The sequence below is a fragment of the Lagopus muta genome, chromosome 2 (assembly GCF_023343835.1).
Source record: "Lagopus muta isolate bLagMut1 chromosome 2, bLagMut1 primary, whole genome shotgun sequence".
NCBI lineage: Eukaryota > Metazoa > Chordata > Aves > Galliformes > Phasianidae > Lagopus > Lagopus muta.
The window spans coordinates 80,329,983-80,350,262 of record NC_064434.1 but is presented as its reverse complement, the minus strand read 5'-3'; the positions used below and the strand labels follow the sequence as shown (position 1 = coordinate 80,350,262).

The window sequence follows — 20,280 nt, the reverse complement described above, 5'->3', positions numbered from 1 at the left end:
CTCTGATCAGCTTACTGGAGAATCTGTGGGGCTTTAATATAAATTTTTCTAGCTGATGTTTGCACTGATTCCCGAGGCTCAGTAATGAAACAGGTTTTCATTCTGATTTCACTTTCTCCCTTAAGCATGTAGCAGTGCAGTCTGCGACTGGTTGTGAGAGCACGTGTGTGGCTGCTCAGGTCATGCTGAGTCCCAGCACACACAGGTTATCATGGTCCTTTGAATCCCTGGTGCGGGTTGCTGTGCAGCGCTGCAACAGTAAATATTGACAGATGCGTTTGTTAATAGGCTTTGGCTTTATTATATCTGATAGCTGATACACGCCTGCTCTCAACATAATTCAGCCTGCAAACAGCATCCTTTTCACTTCTAACACACAAAAAGCTTGGACGTGTTGGTGTCATACATTGGTCCTTTTGTGGAGACAGCATCCCAGCTGGGAATGAAACGTGGTGAGAGGCAGTGTGGCTCTTCTCTCTGAGGCTGTGTCTTCCTGGCTCACAAGCCAGCTGAGGCTGGTCACACTGGCACAAGCACTCTGTGTGGACCACAAACCAGTTTACACAATGAGGTGTGGGACTGGCTGGACGAGACCTGCCAACAGGGTGTGATGGGGAGGAATGAGAAAGGGCAGACCCAGTTTGTAGTGCTGGGAGACTTCTTGGTTCTCTCTCTTGGTCGCTAATATTGCTTACAAGTGACACAGGAAAGGGACAGCTTGCCTACTGTACATGTTGATATATACAACCCCCCTGGGGTGTTTTTGTCCTTTGTAAGGTGTTTCTAGAAAAACCATTCTGCAAGAGCATTCCCACCTCTGCATCCGGTGTGATATCCACAGCCATCTGGTAGAAATAGTGTGAGTTTGCTTGTTTGTTTCTATTCCCATTCCCTCCCTCTCATTATTTGAAATGGAAGGAGGTGAAGGCGAAATGAGACTGCGCATTGCTCTGCACTCTTGTTCTGGGCCCACTGGCAGCATCTTGAGCCTGGTGATAAATGAGCTCAGTGCCTGAGATTCTCCACAGAGGCTTCAGCATCTTGAATAAGGTGGCCAGTGTTTCATTGTCCTCTGTGCCTGCCTCTGCTTTAGGAACTGCACCGCAGCACTATTACACTGGAGGACCATGCTAGCATGATCAGAAGGAAGGAGAAGGCTGAAGAGGAGGTAGAGGGAAGAAGGTACTGGGGTAGCATGAGAGAAGAGCATAAAGGCAGCAACAGGAGACTGGAGCAAAGGATTAAAAACAAGTTCCTGCTGTACTGATGTGTGCAGCTCTGCACAAAGCTGCTGCTGGCAGCCAGAAAGGCAAAGGATGCTTGGGGAGAGGGAGGTGGAGCCAGACGTTGGCTGTAATTTTGCTGTCTGCTGGACCTGTACTCATCACTGCAAGCCCACAGCAGCTATGCACTCACAGGGTGAGCAGCTGGCTGGAGCCAGGCCTTGTTCTCCCTTGCACTGATGTCACACCTACTAAACTGTGCTGAACTCCAGCCTGTTCTCTCTCTCTCTCAGCCTTCACAGAACTTTCTACCTATGCTGCACGAGGAAATGTGTCCAGGGTACCCTGTTGTGCCTTGCCCATTGCCTAGTGATACAAGTTCCACCTAGAAGCAGGACAGTTGAGATCCATGGGGACATGGGTGCTGTTATTCTTTTCTGATTTATCTCAGACAAACTGAGATAGCATCCAACTGTTTATTTGGTTAAGCCGACATGCCCGTGTGGATACACTTGACTGGTGCTTCAGGAATTTTGCAGTCTGGACTAGAGGCTGATTTCTTGTCCTGGCTTAAATGATGTGGAAGAATACGTAATTTCATGTTATTCCCAGAGGCTTTAGATACCCAAATTCCACACAGCTCCCAGATGAGGTGGAATTTGCACTGTCTGAACCTCACCTTCAGGCTTCTCTTCGATTCTCCATTTTGTTTCTCTTCTAAAGGTTATGTCTAGACAAGGGAAATGGCTCCTGACCCCCTCCTGTTTGCTGGCTACCTTCCCTTTGCCCAGGCTCTGTGGCAGCCTGTAAGGAGGAGCTGCCACCAGCCCCCTGGTCAAGCTCTACTTCCCAAAAAGCCCCATGCCAGAGGCCATGCCACCCCCAGTCCCCTGCCTATGTCTTGTGCCTCCTCCTCTCCTTCCCAGTAAATGATGGTCTGGTGCTAATGATCCCAGGTGAGATCACTGCCACCAGGATCTGGTTCCACTCTTGGCATAACAGTCGTGCTGCAGGCTGGCAGATGGAAGGGCTGAGCAGCAGGCATGCCAGTTGGACCTGCACCCAGCTTGCATGCATGCATGCAGACAGTGTTGTTTACGTGTACGGAACCTGACAGCAGCCCAGTGCCACTGTCATGCTTGATTCCCACAGGTACTGCCCTGGTTCTGCCCACTGAGGCTGTTCCCTGGAAAGTACAGGGATAGGGGAAGGCACTGGAGCCTTCCCAGTCCTCTGACCCCTCTTACCTGGGGATAAGGAGGGTGCCAGTTCCTCAAGCAAACTGCAGCCTGATCAGCTTAAGCAGGTACAAAGCTTGTTGTTGGCTGTGAAAACAGCATGCAGCCGCAGCTCTGTGGGGGACTCTGCACAGTACTGTGGTAGGGTCTGGTCCAGCCCTGCCCTTTGCATGGGAGCTCCGTGCAACCTGTGGGTAGTTTGGCTCAGTTGAGGAAATGGGTCCTGGCCGTGCTGGAAAAGAATGGGGCTCTGGCACTGGGAGCTGGCTGGGTCCAGTGACAACCATTCCTTCTCAGCTGGAGCTTAGAGTCATGTATGTTAGGGTAGGTGGGGATCAGAGGGATTGCATGTGCTTGCATTGCTCGGGTGCTCTGCCTGCATCCCTCCCTCGCCCCCTCTTGCTGCTGGCCTCTGCTCCTGCCTTACCCTCGCACTGCGCTCTTGCCCCACAATCTCCATATTGATGGATTTGCTGAAAACTTTCCTCCCTGCATCCCTCTTTCAGTCCTGTTATTGCAGAATTTGTGATGATCACTGAGCTCAGCTATCAGGAGAATTTTCTTTGCAATGAAACTTGTCAGCCTAGAGAATGTTATCAAGGGGAGGTTAGTGTCTGGGATAGTGAATGTGAGGCCATAGAAAGCTCTGCCGAAGGCCTTATTGCCAGGACCAGCATCCCCAGTAACATATCAGGACCAAACCTTGCTGCAGGGATCCAGGCACTGCACAGCAATAGAGATTATATCTTTACTGTATAATCCTTGTTCTTGTCCTTCCCCTGCCAAGCAAGCATGACTGTGGCAGGGAAGTTTTGCTGACACATAATTCATCATTTTTAGTGGTGGTGATTTTGACAACGATATTTTTCCAGTCGCTTTCTTGAAGCTTCCCTGATGCCTTAGTGTATGAAACTCTGTTCAGCTGGTATGGTTCAGGTAGTATGGTTTGCATCTTCAGTGGAATTTAGAGAAAGAGGGAGCCTATGGGTGACTGCAGAGGATCCCTGACTTACACAAGACACCTTACCCTGGTCTGAAGCAGTAGTAATGGCTAGGCTTGAAGGGCAGATCCCATGGAAGGGTGCTGAGGAAGCATAGCTGGTAGGTAAGTTCCAGCAAGGCACCAAATGAAATGCCACAGGACACAGACAGCAAATGAATTAATTTTGCAGCAGTGATTGTGAACTCAAGGGGGTCTTGGCAAAATGCCATGCTGCAATGAGCACAGGACCTTGGTGCACTGATGCAAGTCAATCAGGTTTATTTCTCCCATCTTGGAGCCACTGGTCTTGACATGGAATTGCTCCAGGTCCATATTTCAAGTCATCCCCCTAATCAGGAGGACCTGAAAGCTTTTTTTCAGTGAAAGCTCAGGCTCCTGATCACTGTTCTGTGCCAGAGAAGGGAATTTTTAGCCAGTTCTACATGACGATCTCACTGACAAAGCAGGCATACTTGCCTATATAGGAAGGGAAAAAGCAAGGTGTTAGATAGTGAATATGATCTCTCTGGTTTCTAATTTCAGGATTTTCATGACACTGTGGATTCTCTTTTCATGCAGCTGGCTCAACGAAACATCATCCAAACCTTCATTCCTGTGCAGAAAATGGAGAAGGGCCTGTTGCTGGAGCACATCCTGCCCAACCTGAAGGTGCCTCAGAGCTACGAAGTTCGCTTGACACCTATCACCAGCTTTGGGGCTGGCGATATGGCTGCTCGCATCATCCGGTACATGGAACGTAGGTGTCTCCTCCTCTGTCCTGGCTATGAGAGCAAGTCTGAGCTGCCAGCTATGGGTCAGGCCAATGGATATGGGCATGTGTAGATGTTGTCTCCTGCAAACCTTGGGTGTATCTCTCAGATGCGTAGAGTTTTGATGGCATGGTACTGTCATATTTGGCCATTTTTTGGCTGCTACCATCAATGCAGAGTATTACACAGAGACCTACTATGGTCAGTCTCAACTCATTTTTTACCCAGCAGCTCCAGCACACTCTCCTCTCTGTGGGAGCCCAAAACCCCACTGCTACCTGTGGCTCAGTGACATATTTCAGAGAACAGCCAGTGAATTCTGCATATTAGCCACATGCCCGTAAAAGCAAGAGGATTTCAAGGAACTTCATTGTTTCCAGAGCTGAATGCACAGTTCATTTCCCAACTAGCCACAATAAACCTGTAGGTCTGCCCAACATCCTGAATCTCAGATCATCCAATTGACAGACTTTGACCATGCCTCTTTTTCCAGCATCCAGACAGCTCCCAGCTCATCCATTCTCACAACCTTATGATTCCTTCACTCCCATTAGAAGTCTGGACCCTGTATTTTAGCATGAAGTACAGAGCTCCTTCCACCTGTGTTTGCATGATCTCACAACTTTCTTGGCCTGGAAAGTGACACTGATGCCCCTCTTAGATATCAAGCTGTATCTCCCAGCGGCTGCTTTCAGAAAGAAACTGCTCAGAAAGCCCAAAGGGATTCCCTGTGCAGTTCCAGGATCACCCATTATTAAGATCTGCTGCTGTTCAGATCAGTGAGTCAGCAGCTTATTCTATCACCAAGGCAAACACTGAGCAGTGCTGTTTTGCAGGGATGCTGCTAAGAGATTTGTACAACTCTGACCTTTCTTGATGTGCTTGTTTTATTTTCAGACTTTGATTATGATTTGTGATGTGTTGTTTTTCTATTTCCTTTTCCAGCAATCAACTATCCCAGCCCAACAGGTAAGCAACAAGACCTTTGTATTTTATGTTTTGATTGTAATGCTTGTTAGTCAAGTGCTGCAGGAGATCAGCCAAACTGGAAAACAGCACTAACTTAACAAAGTATTTTCCCCCAAAGAGCTTGCGATTGCATAAACTATTAATAATTTCATTAAGTAATGCCATTTTTTGTACCTTGAGTTATCATCGGGAGATATATGCCAGAGACATGCCTCCCACTTAAACCTGATATCTCTGTGACTGAGTAGGTTGTGACATTGAGCCCACCTTCCCTCTACTAATAGCAATTTGCATCTACTGAGAAGATTATTAAAAGTTCTCCAAAATATCTCTATTTGAGGAATGTATAACCCTCATATTCTTCTTGACACCTCTACAGGCTGGTGTGGAGCAATCTCGAGCTCATATCTGGTTCTGCTTACAAATTCCATGAGCACAGTTCCTTTCTTCTTCCCCTCTGGTGTCATCACTATTTGCTTTCTCATTTATCTTCCAGTCATTCCTGCTAATGCATCCTAACATCTAGATGTAGACCCATCTTTTCTGAGCACCCAGAGTTCCTCTTGATTTTGAGATCACAATACACAGCATCCCACATTGATGTTCTTAGTGAAGAACATGATAATGTCCATAAAAGAGGATTTCTAGCATGCTAATCTCCAAGGTATGAAACAAAGTCCCTTTGCTTCAGTTGTTGGATATGAGCCCAGGCAAAGCTCTTGGGCAGAGATGGGCAAACTGCTTGCTGGTGATCACAGAGAGCAGGCTGGTTCAATGTAGATGTTTCTTTTTTCCTGTTTTCAACTGCTAAGTAAAAATCAAAAAAGCTGAAACACCGTTCAGTCTTCTTAGGTAGCACTCTGCATGTGGGCAGGCAAGTGTTACTGCTGCACTGCAGGATACCAGTGGGAAGGAGAAGCCAGGACTGGGCAACAAGCAGGAACTGGAGCACAGGGTTATCTTGTTAAGGCAGCCATCAAGCATTCGTGTGTGCAGATTCACACTCCGAGGATGATTAGGTTTATCACATCTTATCCGGTAACAGGAGTTTCTCAGTGAGGCAGTGGGATTTTGTATCTATGACTCCTGATTCCTTTTTCTTTCCTCTTCCCCACTGTTTGATCCTCTTTAAACATTCTCCAAAGAGAACTCACTGGTCCATTGGGCTGATTTCCACCAGGAAACAACGAACATATTGCCAGGGACCCACTCCAGGATGCATCTCTCCCTTGCTGGAGGAGGTGAGCATTCTGGCTCACAGGGGAAAGTGAAAAATCTGGCTTTTTGCCACTTGCTTTTACACCACATGTATCTCTGGTAATGACAGGGCAACTTCAGTCTTAATTGTGTCAGTCTCCTCGGAGTCTTTATAAGCTGAGCCTTCAGATTGCTCACCTGGGATTGCTTTGGCAGCTTCACTGAGACCAGAATGAAATTTGCCTACATCAGAGAACTCAGCCACACCTGTATTTTCATGCAGTAAAACCAGCACTTGAGTTCTCCTTGTTATGATTTATCCAGACTGAGCTGAAAATTGGAACCGCTGAGCCAGCCATCAGGGTCCTGCCTCTGAGTTCACGCCTTGAGATTGACTGCCTTAGAACTTCAGCCACCACTCTTGCTTTCAGAGATCTCCCTTCCTTTCAGGCCGGCTGCCATTGCAAACACGAGCCCTTTGCAAACATGAGCCCAAAGCCTCATAGCTCTGTCTCTGGGCCACAACTTGCTTCCAAGCCTCTCAGTTCAGCAGCATGGAAATCCCTACTCCTACCTCTTTTTATCCCCACTTCCCTTGCTACCACCACCTCCAGAAAAAAAGTGTTGTGATTGCAAAGGTATCCTCACGCTAGGCTGCCCAGCCAAATTCTGGGAGCAAACATTGAGAGCTCTCAAGTGAAAGGCAAAGATTGGATGATTAATGCCTCTGGCAGCCTGATCCAAGGGCATGCACAATGGTGATTAATTTACAAACTCTGAGAGTCACTTAATACAATTACTTCTTCATGCATTTTCTCTCCCAGCCTAATAAGATGTTAATGACATTGGGGCAGGCATGCATGTGCTATGGTTACTGAGCCAGGTGCTGAGATTATAAGGCAAAGGGAAACTGAAAGCACAGGGAGTGAACAAAAGATATTGAATATTTCACTTATTTAGAAATTAGCAGTAAAACTGATTCTTAAAAACCAGTTAATCTTATTCTAGAAACCAGAATTTATCTTAAAAGTCTCTCTTTGAGTAGTATAAGGTAAGGTAATATTTTAAATATCTCCTAGGACAGCTGATCATCTTAATGTTATGATTAAACTCCAGGGGAATCTGTTCTGTCCTTCTTACTTTTACTCTGTGATTTCATTTGGGTATGACGTTCACTTTCCAACCCAACCCTGCAGTGTTGCTCCCAAAACTTTTCCATCTTATTCACAGTGTATGGTTTGGTTTCCCTGGTTCTAGCAGATGTAGCCTCACAACCTCAGTGACAGGAGAATTAAAAAACATATTATTCCTTATGTATCCGCAATCTGGCTGTGATGGAGCTAAAATGTTTCTGGATGGTGGAAATGTACGGTGGGTGGTGATCGGCTGCAGGTTGTTGTAGATTAACCTGTCTCATTGCTCACCATCCAGTGCTTGTGTGTCCTGTCTCTCTTAATGCCTCATAGCACAGAGGGATCTGAACTTGCTGACTCAGCATGAACATGTGGGAACAGGATGTGATCCCAGTGTTTAGAATTGGATTCCTCAAATCTGTGCCCATCCCAGATCTTAAAGCAGGTGACTGCCACTAATTCCTCATGACAGGATGGAAAATGAGATTGGGCCATATTATCCCAGTATCATAGATGGGGATATTAAAGCAGATGGTGCTCCAATATGACCCAACCAGTTAGTGTACTGTAAAGCTTTCTTCCATTACTGGTTAGAAATGTAGAAATGCTTTAGAAACTTATGGAAAAATTTGTTACGTGTGTCTTAAATCCCAGAGTACTTTGAGGTCACAATCCAGTTTGCATTTTCTTCATCTTCTAGGTGGGGAAAGTGATCTCTAGTGATGGGCTGCAGGTCACACTGTGGGTCTGCAACAGAGCTGAGGCTCAGATCGTGGTCCCCTGTGCTCCAAGCCAGTTTCAGCTGTCACAGCACAGCTAAATGACGAAGGCAATTTTATTTGAATGTGCTTCCATCTGCTATTCACCTGTAGTCTGCAGCTAGGATCATCTTATTATTTTTTGTATGCATTCATTTGGCAGCTAGAATTTCAAGGCCAGGGATTGCTTACCCCTGAGGACTTGAAATGAAAACCTCCATTATGTTTCTCGAGGAGGTGAAGCAACAAGAAATGCTAATAGGCATGGCTGAGGGTCTCACCTCTGGGAATGCAGGGAGGTGTCTATAACCAGGAGCAAACATCTCTGCACTTTGAGCTGCTGCCACTGCAAAGCCTGCCAAGGAAATCTGTTTGGTGAAGACAGCACTAACTCCAGCCTTTGAGGAACCAGCTCCCCTGCTACTTCCACCTCGCCTCTAACAATCCAGAGAACAACTTCTGTGTTCAATATTTAAAGCCACTGTTTAATTTTTAATCAGGAAGGTTCCTTTGCTCCACAGTGCTGAGCCAGGATCCCTGGCAGATGGTGCGAGTCTGAAAGAAGGTTTGCTTCACACAGCCGAGGTCAGCAGTCAGATCACTGCTGTAGCCTCTGAGACGCAGTGGGTCACTTAAAGGTTTGCTTTGCAGCTGGATCAGACAGGTTTCTCTCAGTCAGCCTGATGATAGTCACCCAGAGGTGACACGCTGGCTGTTTCCCAACTCTCTGAATATACCTGAGTTATCGTGGGCACCTCCACTTCCAGCTCAGAGGAGCAGCAGAGCTTCTGCCTTCCCGTGGTTTGCTTTAAACCAAGCAACCAGCAGTCAGAACACCAGGGTTCTGCTTCCATCTTTGACACTGCCTGCTGTGACCTTAGATGTGTCTATTTTAGTGCATCTGTTTCACCGTGTGTAATGCAGGAGATGTATAAAGTGGTGATGCTTCATGGAGATATTATAAAGCCTTGTTCATTAGCTGTCCCAAACTGCCTTGAGATCCCAAGCTAGGCAGAAGCAGCATTGCTGTAGATTGCTCTCGCATGGCAAGTGATGTTACATGTAAGCCTGGTTGTGTCATGCCATGCCCAGGAGCCTCCTCCATTCTGTGCTCTCTGTTAGGAGCAATATCTTCTGGAATTGGCTGCATCTGAATGAGAGGTGAAGACAGAGGCATGGCCCTTTTCTGGCATGCAAAGAGCTGAGAGTCTGCAGCACCTCATGCCTTGTGCTCTAGCAGTAAGAGCAGCCCCTTCCTACCGCCTTAAAGCTCTCCATTCCTGTTCCCAAGGGTGTGATGGACTTCTCACGCAGCAGTTGTCAGCCACCAGGGCTGGGCCTCAGCTGTAAGACAGGAATACTGTCCCCTTGTCTTGCATAGCTCCCTGTTTTTCTCTGTCCCTGCACTGACCTTCTCTCTGGTCTCCACCTGAGCTTGGGCTTTCTCCTCAGCCTCCTTCTTCTTTGGTTTCTGTGCTGTTTTCTTCAGGGATTTGCTCCCTTTCAGTCAGCTGCCTGGCAGGCCTTTGTGCTACAGTTTTCAGCTCTGTTTTCTGTCTGATATTCCCAGTTAAGGGAATTTTGTGCTGGGGAAAAATGCTAGCTTTTTCCTCCAAAGGTCCACAAGCACAATAGGATCAGAGATGCAAATCCTTCCCGTCCTGATTGTTCCCTATGATTGCAAAAGGATTTTGTGCTGGGCTGGCAGACCCCCTAGCCGATGTTATTGCCCAGCCTCAGACCCTACAGGTGTCTGCCCTGTCTGCTCCTGCCACCTCCTCCAGCTCCCTGTGCCCAGCACTGCACTGTGTAGCAGTGGCTAATTTGGATTAGGATGCTAATTAGAAATGAGCGGATTGACCGGAAAGCACTTAGCCAGGGTTAATCAGCAGTTAAGTGGCCAGCCCTGTCGAGCTCCCTATGGCTGTGATCAGCTCACAGAAGCAGTGTTTCCTGCTGAGCTAAAAGAAAAGCCAGCCCTTCTCCACAAACCAAACCCTTGCTTGAAGCATAGTGTCCAGCCATTCTGTGGGTCATGGAGGAGGCTACATTCTTTTTCCTGACTGCTTTGGTGTAAGAACCACATAAGAAGGGAGAAGAGAGCCTCCATGGCCCTGCTGCATGGGGCTGGAGGCTGTTGGTGTCTGTATGGCAGACAGCAGTTTCGTTTCCCAAATGGGAGGAGGTGATGCAGGCTAAAGCTGGAAGATAGGTGCAGCGTCTCAGAGACAAAATGCTGTCCGTTCATCATGGAATCATTAAGGTTGGAGAAGACCCACCCCCACCATGTCCACTAACCACATCCCTCAGTGCCACATCCAGATGGCTTTTTAACATCTCCAGGGGTGGTGACTGCGCCACCTCCCTGGGCAGCCTCTGCCATTGCCTCACCACTCTTTTGAATAAGAAATTTTTCCTGATATTCAACTGGAACCTCCCATGGCACAAAGCAGATGCAGGTAGGTGTTCAGGCTGCTTCTCATCTGTCCATGATAGCCGGAACTGTGTGTGTGGGGGGGGAACCACAAATAACTGAGTTCAGCGTGCCATGGATGAGTTTCTAACACATTCCATAACCTGAGAAAGAACATGTTTTTCTTTTCTGTGTGTTCTTTCATGAATTTAATTACTTTATTGTTCAGTTTCATAGCATACCCCCCTGGCTGTAATGTAAAGGCAGAAGGTAAAAAGATCTGCTTGCTGTGTCTGCACCACTTGAGAGCTCTGAGATCCTACTCTCATCTCATTCTCCAGTTCTGATTTCATTCCTGGAATCATTTGAAAAAACAAAGTAATTTTCATAGCCAATCTTGATTTGTTTTTTCTTTCTTTTCTGTTCATTCTTTCTCTTCTTTTCTAACTGTATCAGCAGTGAAAGGCTTTGGTTTTGAGGCTCAGAAACTAGTTTTCACCACAAAGGTTCAACAAAAGACCATCTTAATTCTGGTCAAGTTTGATTTGCTCCATTCTCTGCAGGTCCACATTGGGTTGTGTCTATACACAAGATTTTTCACCCATCTCATATTGCCATAGGCTGTGATTGTCTTGTGGTAGTAGCATAAGGAAGCTCTTTTTCACATGTAGCTGATGCTACATGAAAATCTTTTGCCAGTGTAATGCATTTTGTTAGGAGAACCCGCATAAGCTGCAATAGCAGATATACCTCTGAGCTGGTATAAATTGAATATGCTCTAGCTAAGTTACACATTTATAGCATTGAGCTGACCTCTTCTCCACAGCTGTTTTTTTCATGTGTGCCATAGTTTAATTTAATAAGTAGACCAGAGTGAAGTTTACCTGCTGGCATTCTCTCCTCTTTCCTGGGAAGATTATTCTACCATCAGGCTGTTCTGGTTTAAAAGCTGTCATGGCCTGCTTGCCTTCATCACTCTGTTACTCTTTTTATCATCCTCTGTATCAGCTCCCTTAGACCTCCCAGCAGAATCTCTTTTAAGTCCTGTTAGCTGTATTTTATTTTGTCAGATAATTGCATCCGTCAGCCTGGATTAACCATTCTTTAATTGTAGCCACCATGAAAATATACATTTTCAGCCTCCTCCTGAGGCTGGGGGCTGCTCACCTGTGCTGAATACCCTCCTGAAGCAGCAAGGCAGCCCCGGAGGAGGTCTGAAAAGCGGCACTCCGTGTCCTTCCCTGCAGATAACACCTGTCGCTTTGAGGATGAGAAGATCTGCGGCTTCGTGCAAGACAAGATGGACAACTTTGACTGGACACGGCAGAACGCCCTGACCCAGAACCCCAAGCGTACTGTCAACACTGGGCCACCCACGGACATCAGCGGTACGCCAGAGGGTAGGCACACTTCTGGGTTTCTTCTGGTTCATTTCTGGGGGGAGATGCAAGCCACAAGGCATCAGGGTCCTGAGGCTGTGGGAGATGGCAGAGCGCTGATCTGCTTTCTGCACACATGCTTCTCCTCCGCACAGGGTGCAGGGAGCAGGCAGTTAATTTGCATGTTACTGATTGGCATTAAACACACAATTAAAACACCCACAACTTTGTTTAAGGGAATAGTGTGAGCATTAGTTCTTGTTACTAGCTAATTGCCTGCTGCCTAATGTCCTTGTCCCATTTGATGCTTGTTTTGAAGTCAAAAAAAGGATAAACAATTAAGAGAACGTCTCTAACACCTGAAAATGTCCCTGCTGGGTTTAACCAGCTGCTTCCTCAAAGAAGATCTCCATGGGGCAATTCTCCTCCATACCAAGCACCAGCAGGAGGGATGAGGCTGGGGGAGTGCCAGTGGGGGCCCCAAGCTGGACTGGAGGAGGCTGCTGTTGTGTATTTCTCATCCTATCTGACGAGATAGGACCCACACCAGATTTAGCTGGATATTGCTTTCCCCTTTCTCTAATGAGGAAAATAAATTCATATGCAAGCCCAACTCTGAACACAAAAAATTAAAAAAAAAAAAAAAAAAAAAAAAAAAAAAAAGGGAGATACCCGAAGGCCAGCTAAGGAAGTGGCTTTTCCCATTATTGTTGAGTACACCAGCCAGACCTAGCACCAAAAACAATGTCAAAAAATAGTTAACCTGATCCTCCTTGGGTTGGTAGCAACTACTTTGGCATTGCTCTCTTTAGATCAAAACAACACTGCTTAGGCCAGATACACTGAATCCTTTCTGCAATCCTCTTTCTGCACGTGTTTCTGGATGGGATCCAATGGGATGAGAAGAGCAAGGCCACGTCTCATGCATCAGGAGGAGTCTCTCAGCCCCAAGCATCCCATTACTTGCAGGGCGGAAGATGCAATGCCTTTCCCTACCTTTTTCTCTCCTTGTGTAGGTTATTACATGTTCATCGAGGCCTCTCGGCCCCGGGTGACAGGAGACAAAGCCCGGCTGATCAGCCCACTATACAACATCACGGCCAAGTACTACTGTGTCTCCTTCTACTACCACATGTACGGCAAGCACATCGGTGAGTACTGTCTGGGGATGGGTTCCCCTGGCCTAGTGCAGGGTGTAAGGGGAAGACCTCCCCATCAGCTCCACCAGCTATGACTGCAGCCAGCAATCTGAGTGGCTGAGTCTCACTCAGTACTCAGAGCACCAGGATGGTCCTCAGAGAGTTATTCTTTGCCTGTACCCAGCATGTTGTGAGGCTGTCCTTGGAATGGTATCTTGAAGCCAGCCATCACTCCTTGCCATGTTTCCTCTAGAACATGGCTCCTTACCCTCCACAAGAAAAAACACCACAGCTATGTTCACGTGTTTCTCCTTGTTGTGACCACAGCCACCTTGCTCTAGGTGGTGTGACATCAGAGAGGAGATGGAGGTACTCTGTGGGACTCTGTGGTGGGTGCAGCTACTTTGGAGTGTTCCAGATGTGTGTGCCAGGGCAGAATTGTGAGAAGGGGCTCTCAGCTCTGCCTGACTCCCTCCTCTCCAGCCATACTCTGTACATACTGGTACAGTGAGTGCCACGGCAGCGCCCAGCACACTAATGAGTTTCCATATCCAGTCAAGGAGCAATTGCTAATTCGTCACCTCTTGATTATAATTTCATTAATTTGAATAATAGATGCACTCTTTCCACAGCACGCTAGGTTATTAATCACCTGCTGGACTGGAGCCTGACTGAAAAAGCAGGCCCAGGCAGGAATGTGTCCACCCTTCAATAAACGAGGTTAATTAACAGCTCTCTGCTTCAGCACCATTGATGTCATTGGAAGGAAACATGCTCCTGAGTCCAGCCACCACATCTCTGTGCAATGTGGCACAGCAGAGAGGTTAAGCTGCAAAATCTGAGACCTTTTCTCAGTGGGGGCTAGGCTGAAAACCTGATCCCATGGATGCCGGTTGAAGTAGTTGGGCAGTGGTTCACAGAGCAGGTCTCCTTCTCTGTCTTTGCTGTGCGGACTCAGGTTTGCTTTCTGCACTAAGTCCAGCTAGGTCAGAGGTGTTTCCACACACCTGTATCTCTCCTGCAGATGATCTGCTCCATGCTGTCTTCACACTGGCATTGGCAGAAAACTATTGGCACTGGTTGACACCAAGTTTTCCCAGGTTTGCTGGGCTTTCTTAGCTGACAGACTCCAGCTGTTAATGCTGGATGGCAAATTCCCTTCTTCTCAGCCATTTTCCATTGTGATCAATTGGCTTTCTTGACTGTCTTCTCCTGGCATTTTTGAAAGGGATTAGATCTTTGTGACTGCAATCAACGATGACACAGACCAGCAGGGAAACATGGGAGACTGCCAGGGAAAGAAGATGTGAAGGGAGGAGCACAAAGCAACCTCCTCTTTGTCTCCTTTAAGAATGCAGCTGTGCCCTATTTCCAAGTTCATTTCACTGGGAAAGTAAAAGCCCCTTAGCTTTTGCTCTGTATTGGAAGACAGCTGTTTGACAGCATGCCTGTGGTTTCTCAAGAGGTGGTGTGGACTGGATGTGCTGGGGAATCAATTCATTACAGATTTTTGGCTTTTAGTATTTTAACTCTTTATTCATTTGCTTCACCGACGACTTACCCTGAGCCAAAGATATTGTTAAACCAAAGACCTAGGAAAGCCACCAAGTATCGTTTTATATTCATCAGCATCAGGTGCCTTTTATAATTGATCATTCCCTTATATTCAATGCCATTGTTCCTGCCTGGTCCCCATTTCCCCCTTGTTGCATAAAGGGGCTGTTAAATTTTTGTGAGGTAAATAGGCTGTTTAACACCATGAGATGATTTTCCAGAATGGCTAAGGCTGAGCGGGAGTGAATGAATTATTTAAAAATTAGACTGAATAGATAGAAAAAGAAATGAGAAGTTCTTTTCTCTTGGGTTTTGAAGATGCGGATTGGTCTGGGAAACCCACAATATATCCATCTGCAATTTGAAATTCAGTCCCTCATATCTGCTCTCTGCTCTGTAGCTTCCTTCAGGGCCAGTCATGATATTCTGTAATTTTTTGGATTCTTTTTGATATTTTGGGGCAGTCTTGATGTCCATGCTGGCTGAAGGCCCCTGAGAGTCTGGAAGTGGCAGGCTGCCTGATGGCAAAGCAAGCTTCTTTAGCTTGTGGCCATGTTTCTTTTTAGTCCCCACTTGAACAAGAGGGGAGTTGGCCCTCAAATAGAGGCTTTCTTGCTAGGACTCCTCCTGCCAAATGAAGAGACAGACCCTGGCCTCCTACCTGTACCACACCTGTGACAATATGGAGGTAAAGATAAGTGTTTACCAGCTTGGGCCATGACCATGTCACTTCCCATATTGCCACCTGTCCCCAGTGCATATGGCCACAGCTCTTACCCCTGGCTCACCTAGTGTCAGCCTGGTCCTACCAAGCCAGATGCCAGCACTACTGAGTCAGCCATAGCATATCAGATGTCTCCCATTGGCAAGCAGTGCCAGTAAGAGGATATCTCTTAGCTTCTCCTAGAAGCTCCAGCTCCATCGTGGAGCCAACAGAAGCTCTGTCATTATGAAAGGAAGCCATATAAAACCCCGACATTTATTTATTTTTTTAATAACCCTTTTATTACCTTTTCCCGTCTCTACAGAACTTGAAAGCTGGTTTACTCTTACAATTTGACTATAAAATATCCATAGCCATCCAGGCAAATCTTCCCTGGGAGAGTTCCCAGACACTACTCGTTTATAATAGATATGACGAAAGAGAGAAACTGAATACAAATGGAGCATTTGTAGCCATGGTATAAAATATTCAGCAACTAGCAGAGCAGGATGATGTTGAATCTCTCTCAGCTGATGAGAGAGCAGGGTGAAGGGGAGCTCCCTGGAGGCAATTCCCATTCTTCTGGAGTTATTTGGTCATCAGTTTTTCTTCTTTTACCCCCCTCTGGAGCAAGTGTTTGTGTTGCCTACAATCCTCCCAACCCAAACAAAAAAAATCAGGAGGAGGAGTAGGAAAGAAATACAGTTTCTAGCAGACATTCAAGAGTCTTGTCTGTGGCAGACACAAATACATCAAAGCAGGAATTGCTCACTATATGTCCTCCTTCAGAAGAGGAGCTAGCCACAGCACACAGGGACCTGTTGTTGAGTGCAACTCCTTGCCAGGTTGGCCCTGTGAGTCTCAGCATTCAGCTGGGAGCAGATCCCCAGATCCCTGTTTCCACTGTCAGATTCCTCTTCCCAGAGGTTTCCTGAGAAGGGAATGCTGTGAGGGACCAACTTGCTGGGAATACCTATATGCAAGCAGTGGCTCTGAATGTACCTAAACAGCTACTTTTTAGCCTCCTTCCCATATGTGATCACACTGGCAGACCCTTTTTTTTGCTTTGTTTTTAATACAACTCATCACTGCATATGGGCTTATGACTGTATTCTGCCTTATAAGGGGAAGATGGCAGAGAGCTCTTCTCTAGGGTGTTTCCTAGGTTGGAAGTGTACAGCAGTCTGGCTGGTCCTAGGCCACAGGAGATGAGCCTGGCTGAAGATCCTATTCTTGGCTTACAGTTCTATACTTCAAGCCTCCTTTCTGCTCTGGTAGTGTCACAGTCTTACCTTGGCCAGTCCCTCTTCCGGAAGTCAGAGAACAGGCTTATTTTCTGGTGTGTGTCCAGCATCTGTAAAAATCTTGGAGAACTGAAGGTGGTATTGTTCCAGCTTAGTGCTGACACAGACCTTATCTGATCACAACAGCTATGTCTGGCCTATGTATAATCAGAATGGGAGACTTTCAGTGAAATCATAAGCTACTGTGAGGAACCATGCTTGGTACTGATTAAGAGGGATTTTTCATCTAGGTCAGTAGAAACAGTGAGCCTTAATCATGCACATCGCTTGCCAGAGCACCCAAATCTAAGAAACTCACAAGATGTTATACAGAAGTAATTGGCTTCTAAGCAGCCCAGTTGCACTGATAGTGTCACCATTGACACCCTCTTCCTGATCAGGAAACATAGACCAGGAAGGGCTGACATAACAAATTGCTGTTTTAGTTCTTCAACTCAAATTATGCAGCTGGTACAAAGGTGTGTCTGAGGCTGGGATGATCACAATAGGAGCCAATGTTTGTAGAGGTGCCATAGCTGCATCTTGTTTCTGACAAGTGACAGAAGTAAGAGCTGTCAGGTCATGCTGATTGACAGGTACCAGCTATGCCAATGTCAAAGTGATCTGAACCATGAAGAAGACCTTTTTGTAATATTCAACATCTTAGCACCCTTTTTCCCACCCAAACCTTGTGGATATATGTATTCTGTTGGTTCAAGTGCTACTGCATGCAGTTACACAGCTGCTGTCCTGCAGGTAGCTGCCTCGTGTTGGAGATAGAACTTTTGCTTGGTATACAAATGCATAGTTCATTTAATCCATGCCATTGTGACCAGTGCAATATTTCTACACAACAGTTTACGTCACTGGATTGATTGGGGGAAGGCTGATTTTCCTAATGAGTGTGATTCACTTCCCTCTAGGCTTTTGAAAACAAGTTGCTGTTAGAGCTAAGTTTGTAAAGAAAAAATGCATTCCGTTTATATGTGTGTATACATACATATATATATATATATATATATGTATCCTTTCTTTTTTCACTTGTTCAGATGGGCTCTTGGCTTTACTCATTCATCCATCAATTGATGCGTATTTAACTAATGTTCTTTGCAGATGTCAAGCAGCTTGCTGTGGCCCTTGTATGGGGTCTTGGATAAACTGTTGTCTCTTCTAATAGTATCTGCTTGGTTCTCCTGGAAGTTAGTCAAATACCATGATCATGAGCAAGGATTTTAAATACCTGGCAAGATAACTATAGATTTGTAAAGTGTCATTCAAACTCTGTAAGTTCAATAGAGTGGCTCTGAACCAAAGGCTATAGAATGACTTCAATAGAAGTCATTGCTCTTCTGAAGACTCCAGTGAGCTTTGGATTCTAGCCAGATGGGACCAATACATTATCTAATCAAAGTTTCTGAATAACAAGAGGCAGAGAACTCCCTTCAGTTACTCTTCCTGAAACCCAGTATATTATAGGTTTGATTGGATGTTGATTCACAAACAGCACCACAGCATGCTTGGCACAGACTGCAGTTGTGGGACTGAATTGTCTTAACCCAAAGAGCTTGGTTGGAGACTGCTATAAAAGCTGAAGAAGACATGGAGAGGAAGAAAAAGGATTCACATATGGGTTGGCTATATGTCCTTTCTGTTCTATGAATAATATGTCTTCATATCGATGCAGGCATTCTGTTATTATCTTCAGTCCTGGAACACTGATCCTTACCTTTTCTTGCTCCTATATAATAGTGTGCCACTCAATCAAGTTCCTACTGCAGATAGATAGCTAGTGAAATGTTGCCTTCTTCAAAAATCCTCTTCTGCTGTTTTACAAATCATGATCTGACCATGTTACTGCTGCAGAATTTGTTGGACAGGATGGCAAGCACAGATTGCTGACACAGATGCCCTGAATGCCCATAGACAATTTTTACTTCTGCTCACCTAATTTGAGTCACTGTTATTTGTCCTGTGGGAAGCTACAACTACTACAACCCCCTTCCTGCTCAGCTCTGAGCAGAGGATTCAGACCGGGCTTATGGCACAGCCTTGTGAAAGTTGAATGTCAGTCAGGATGTACTGCAACCTGATCATTTCCTGGGATACTGGGTGCTGCATCAGTTATTCAGTCCCTGAAATCACTAGACACAAAACAGTTAAGAAGAAATGCTTAAGCTCTAAGTGCCTCTTTGGATTTTTCTTTAGCGCTCATAGGTCACTCTTCTGTTCTCTTCATGGAGCAGTTTAATGATTGTGCAAGTGGAGATTAAAATTGGTGTACCTCCAGAGACACCCCCCCCAGGTGCTCTGACAGGATAGTTGTGGGGCAGGGGACACACCTATCTTGCACTACTTGTGCAAACATTCCAGCCTCTGTTTGAATTTCAGCAAGACGTGATTTTGCAACACGTATTGAAATGCTTCCCAGAAAACTCAAAAATTCCCAGTGTCAGTCGTTACCATTGCTTCTAGGAGTGACTACCTCTCCCAAAGAGAGGCATCCCAGCACCTGAACCACTGGAGTTTGCACATCCTGGCTGGGAGTCTTACTGTCTCCTGGAAATTTCTCAGAATAAGCGTAATGAAATAGGAAATGGTATAGAAGTCTCTAGTAACAATCCATCCCATCTCAAAGCTGGGAACACAGCAAGCTCTAACAGCTTCCCTACTGTGCGTGAAGAGGCCATCATCCTCCCCAGTTCCCAGGTCTGAAACATTCAGGTTGGATATTAGGAAAAGCTTGCTATCCAATAGAGTGGTGAGGCAGTGGCACAGCTGCCCAGGGAGGTGGTGCAGTCACCGTCCCTGGAGGTGTTCAAGAGCTGGGTGGATGTGGCAATGAGGGACATGGTCAATGGCCATGGTGGGGATGGGTTGGCAGTTGGACCAGATGATTTTAGAGGTCTTTTCCAATCTTAATTCACCTCTTTTTGGGTCAGGCGGAGGATGAGGTCAGAGACCAGATTTTGAGCAGTGTCTTCAGTTTAACAGGAAGAATGCATGATCTCAGCTGCTCATTCCTGCTGTCTTGCCCGCATCGGCATTGCACTAAAACAGCCCATCTGCTCCAAGCCCTGCAGCTGTGCAGCTGCCCTATGCTTGGCTCCTGGGGCTGGGTGAAGATGGGGAAATAGGCTGTTAATAGGGATAGAGACAGCGTAAGTACATCTGCTTCTGCAGGGTTTTTGTCAGCCTCCTCCTGACACCACTTGTATCCAGGGGGCTCTGCAAGTCTGCTTCCCCTCTGACTGAGGTCTTTCCAAAGACTGCCCTCAGAAGAGATGCAGGCAGGCTCACCCTGCCTGCCTGTTGTGCTCTTTTAAACCTGGCAGTATGTGTGAAGCAGACCTCTGTTTCCACTTGTCTGAGAGCAGAGCACAGTGCGTGTTCTCAGTCTGAGAACTGAGAGCAAAAACTGCTCAAAGGACCCAGCTGTCTCTGGTGGCAAAGATGAAAGGGTCAGCTATCAAAGCTGGGAGAAGATAGAATGTTTGCCTCAAGGCATCTGGGCATGTCACAAAACAGAGGGTAAACGAGGA

The 20,280-nt window shown here is 46.3% G+C and overlaps 1 protein-coding gene across 4 annotated transcripts in view; it reads left to right on the top strand.

The window, feature by feature from the left end:
* MDGA1 (MAM domain containing glycosylphosphatidylinositol anchor 1) overlaps nucleotides 1-20,280 on the top strand; it is a 128,906-nt gene that overhangs the window by 97,136 nt on the left and 11,490 nt on the right. For 2 of the 4 annotated variants that reach the window (XM_048935583.1, XM_048935581.1), the window contains exons 11-14: nucleotides 3,987-4,200; nucleotides 5,159-5,182; nucleotides 11,931-12,083; nucleotides 13,079-13,213. In XM_048935583.1, the coding sequence (XP_048791540.1) occupies nucleotides 3,987-4,200; nucleotides 5,159-5,182; nucleotides 11,931-12,083; nucleotides 13,079-13,213 (526 nt within the window). The remainder of the gene's footprint in view (nucleotides 1-3,986; nucleotides 4,201-5,158; nucleotides 5,183-11,930; nucleotides 12,084-13,078; nucleotides 13,214-20,280) is intronic. The other 2 variants (XM_048935582.1, XM_048935584.1) reach the window with 2 other exon arrangements.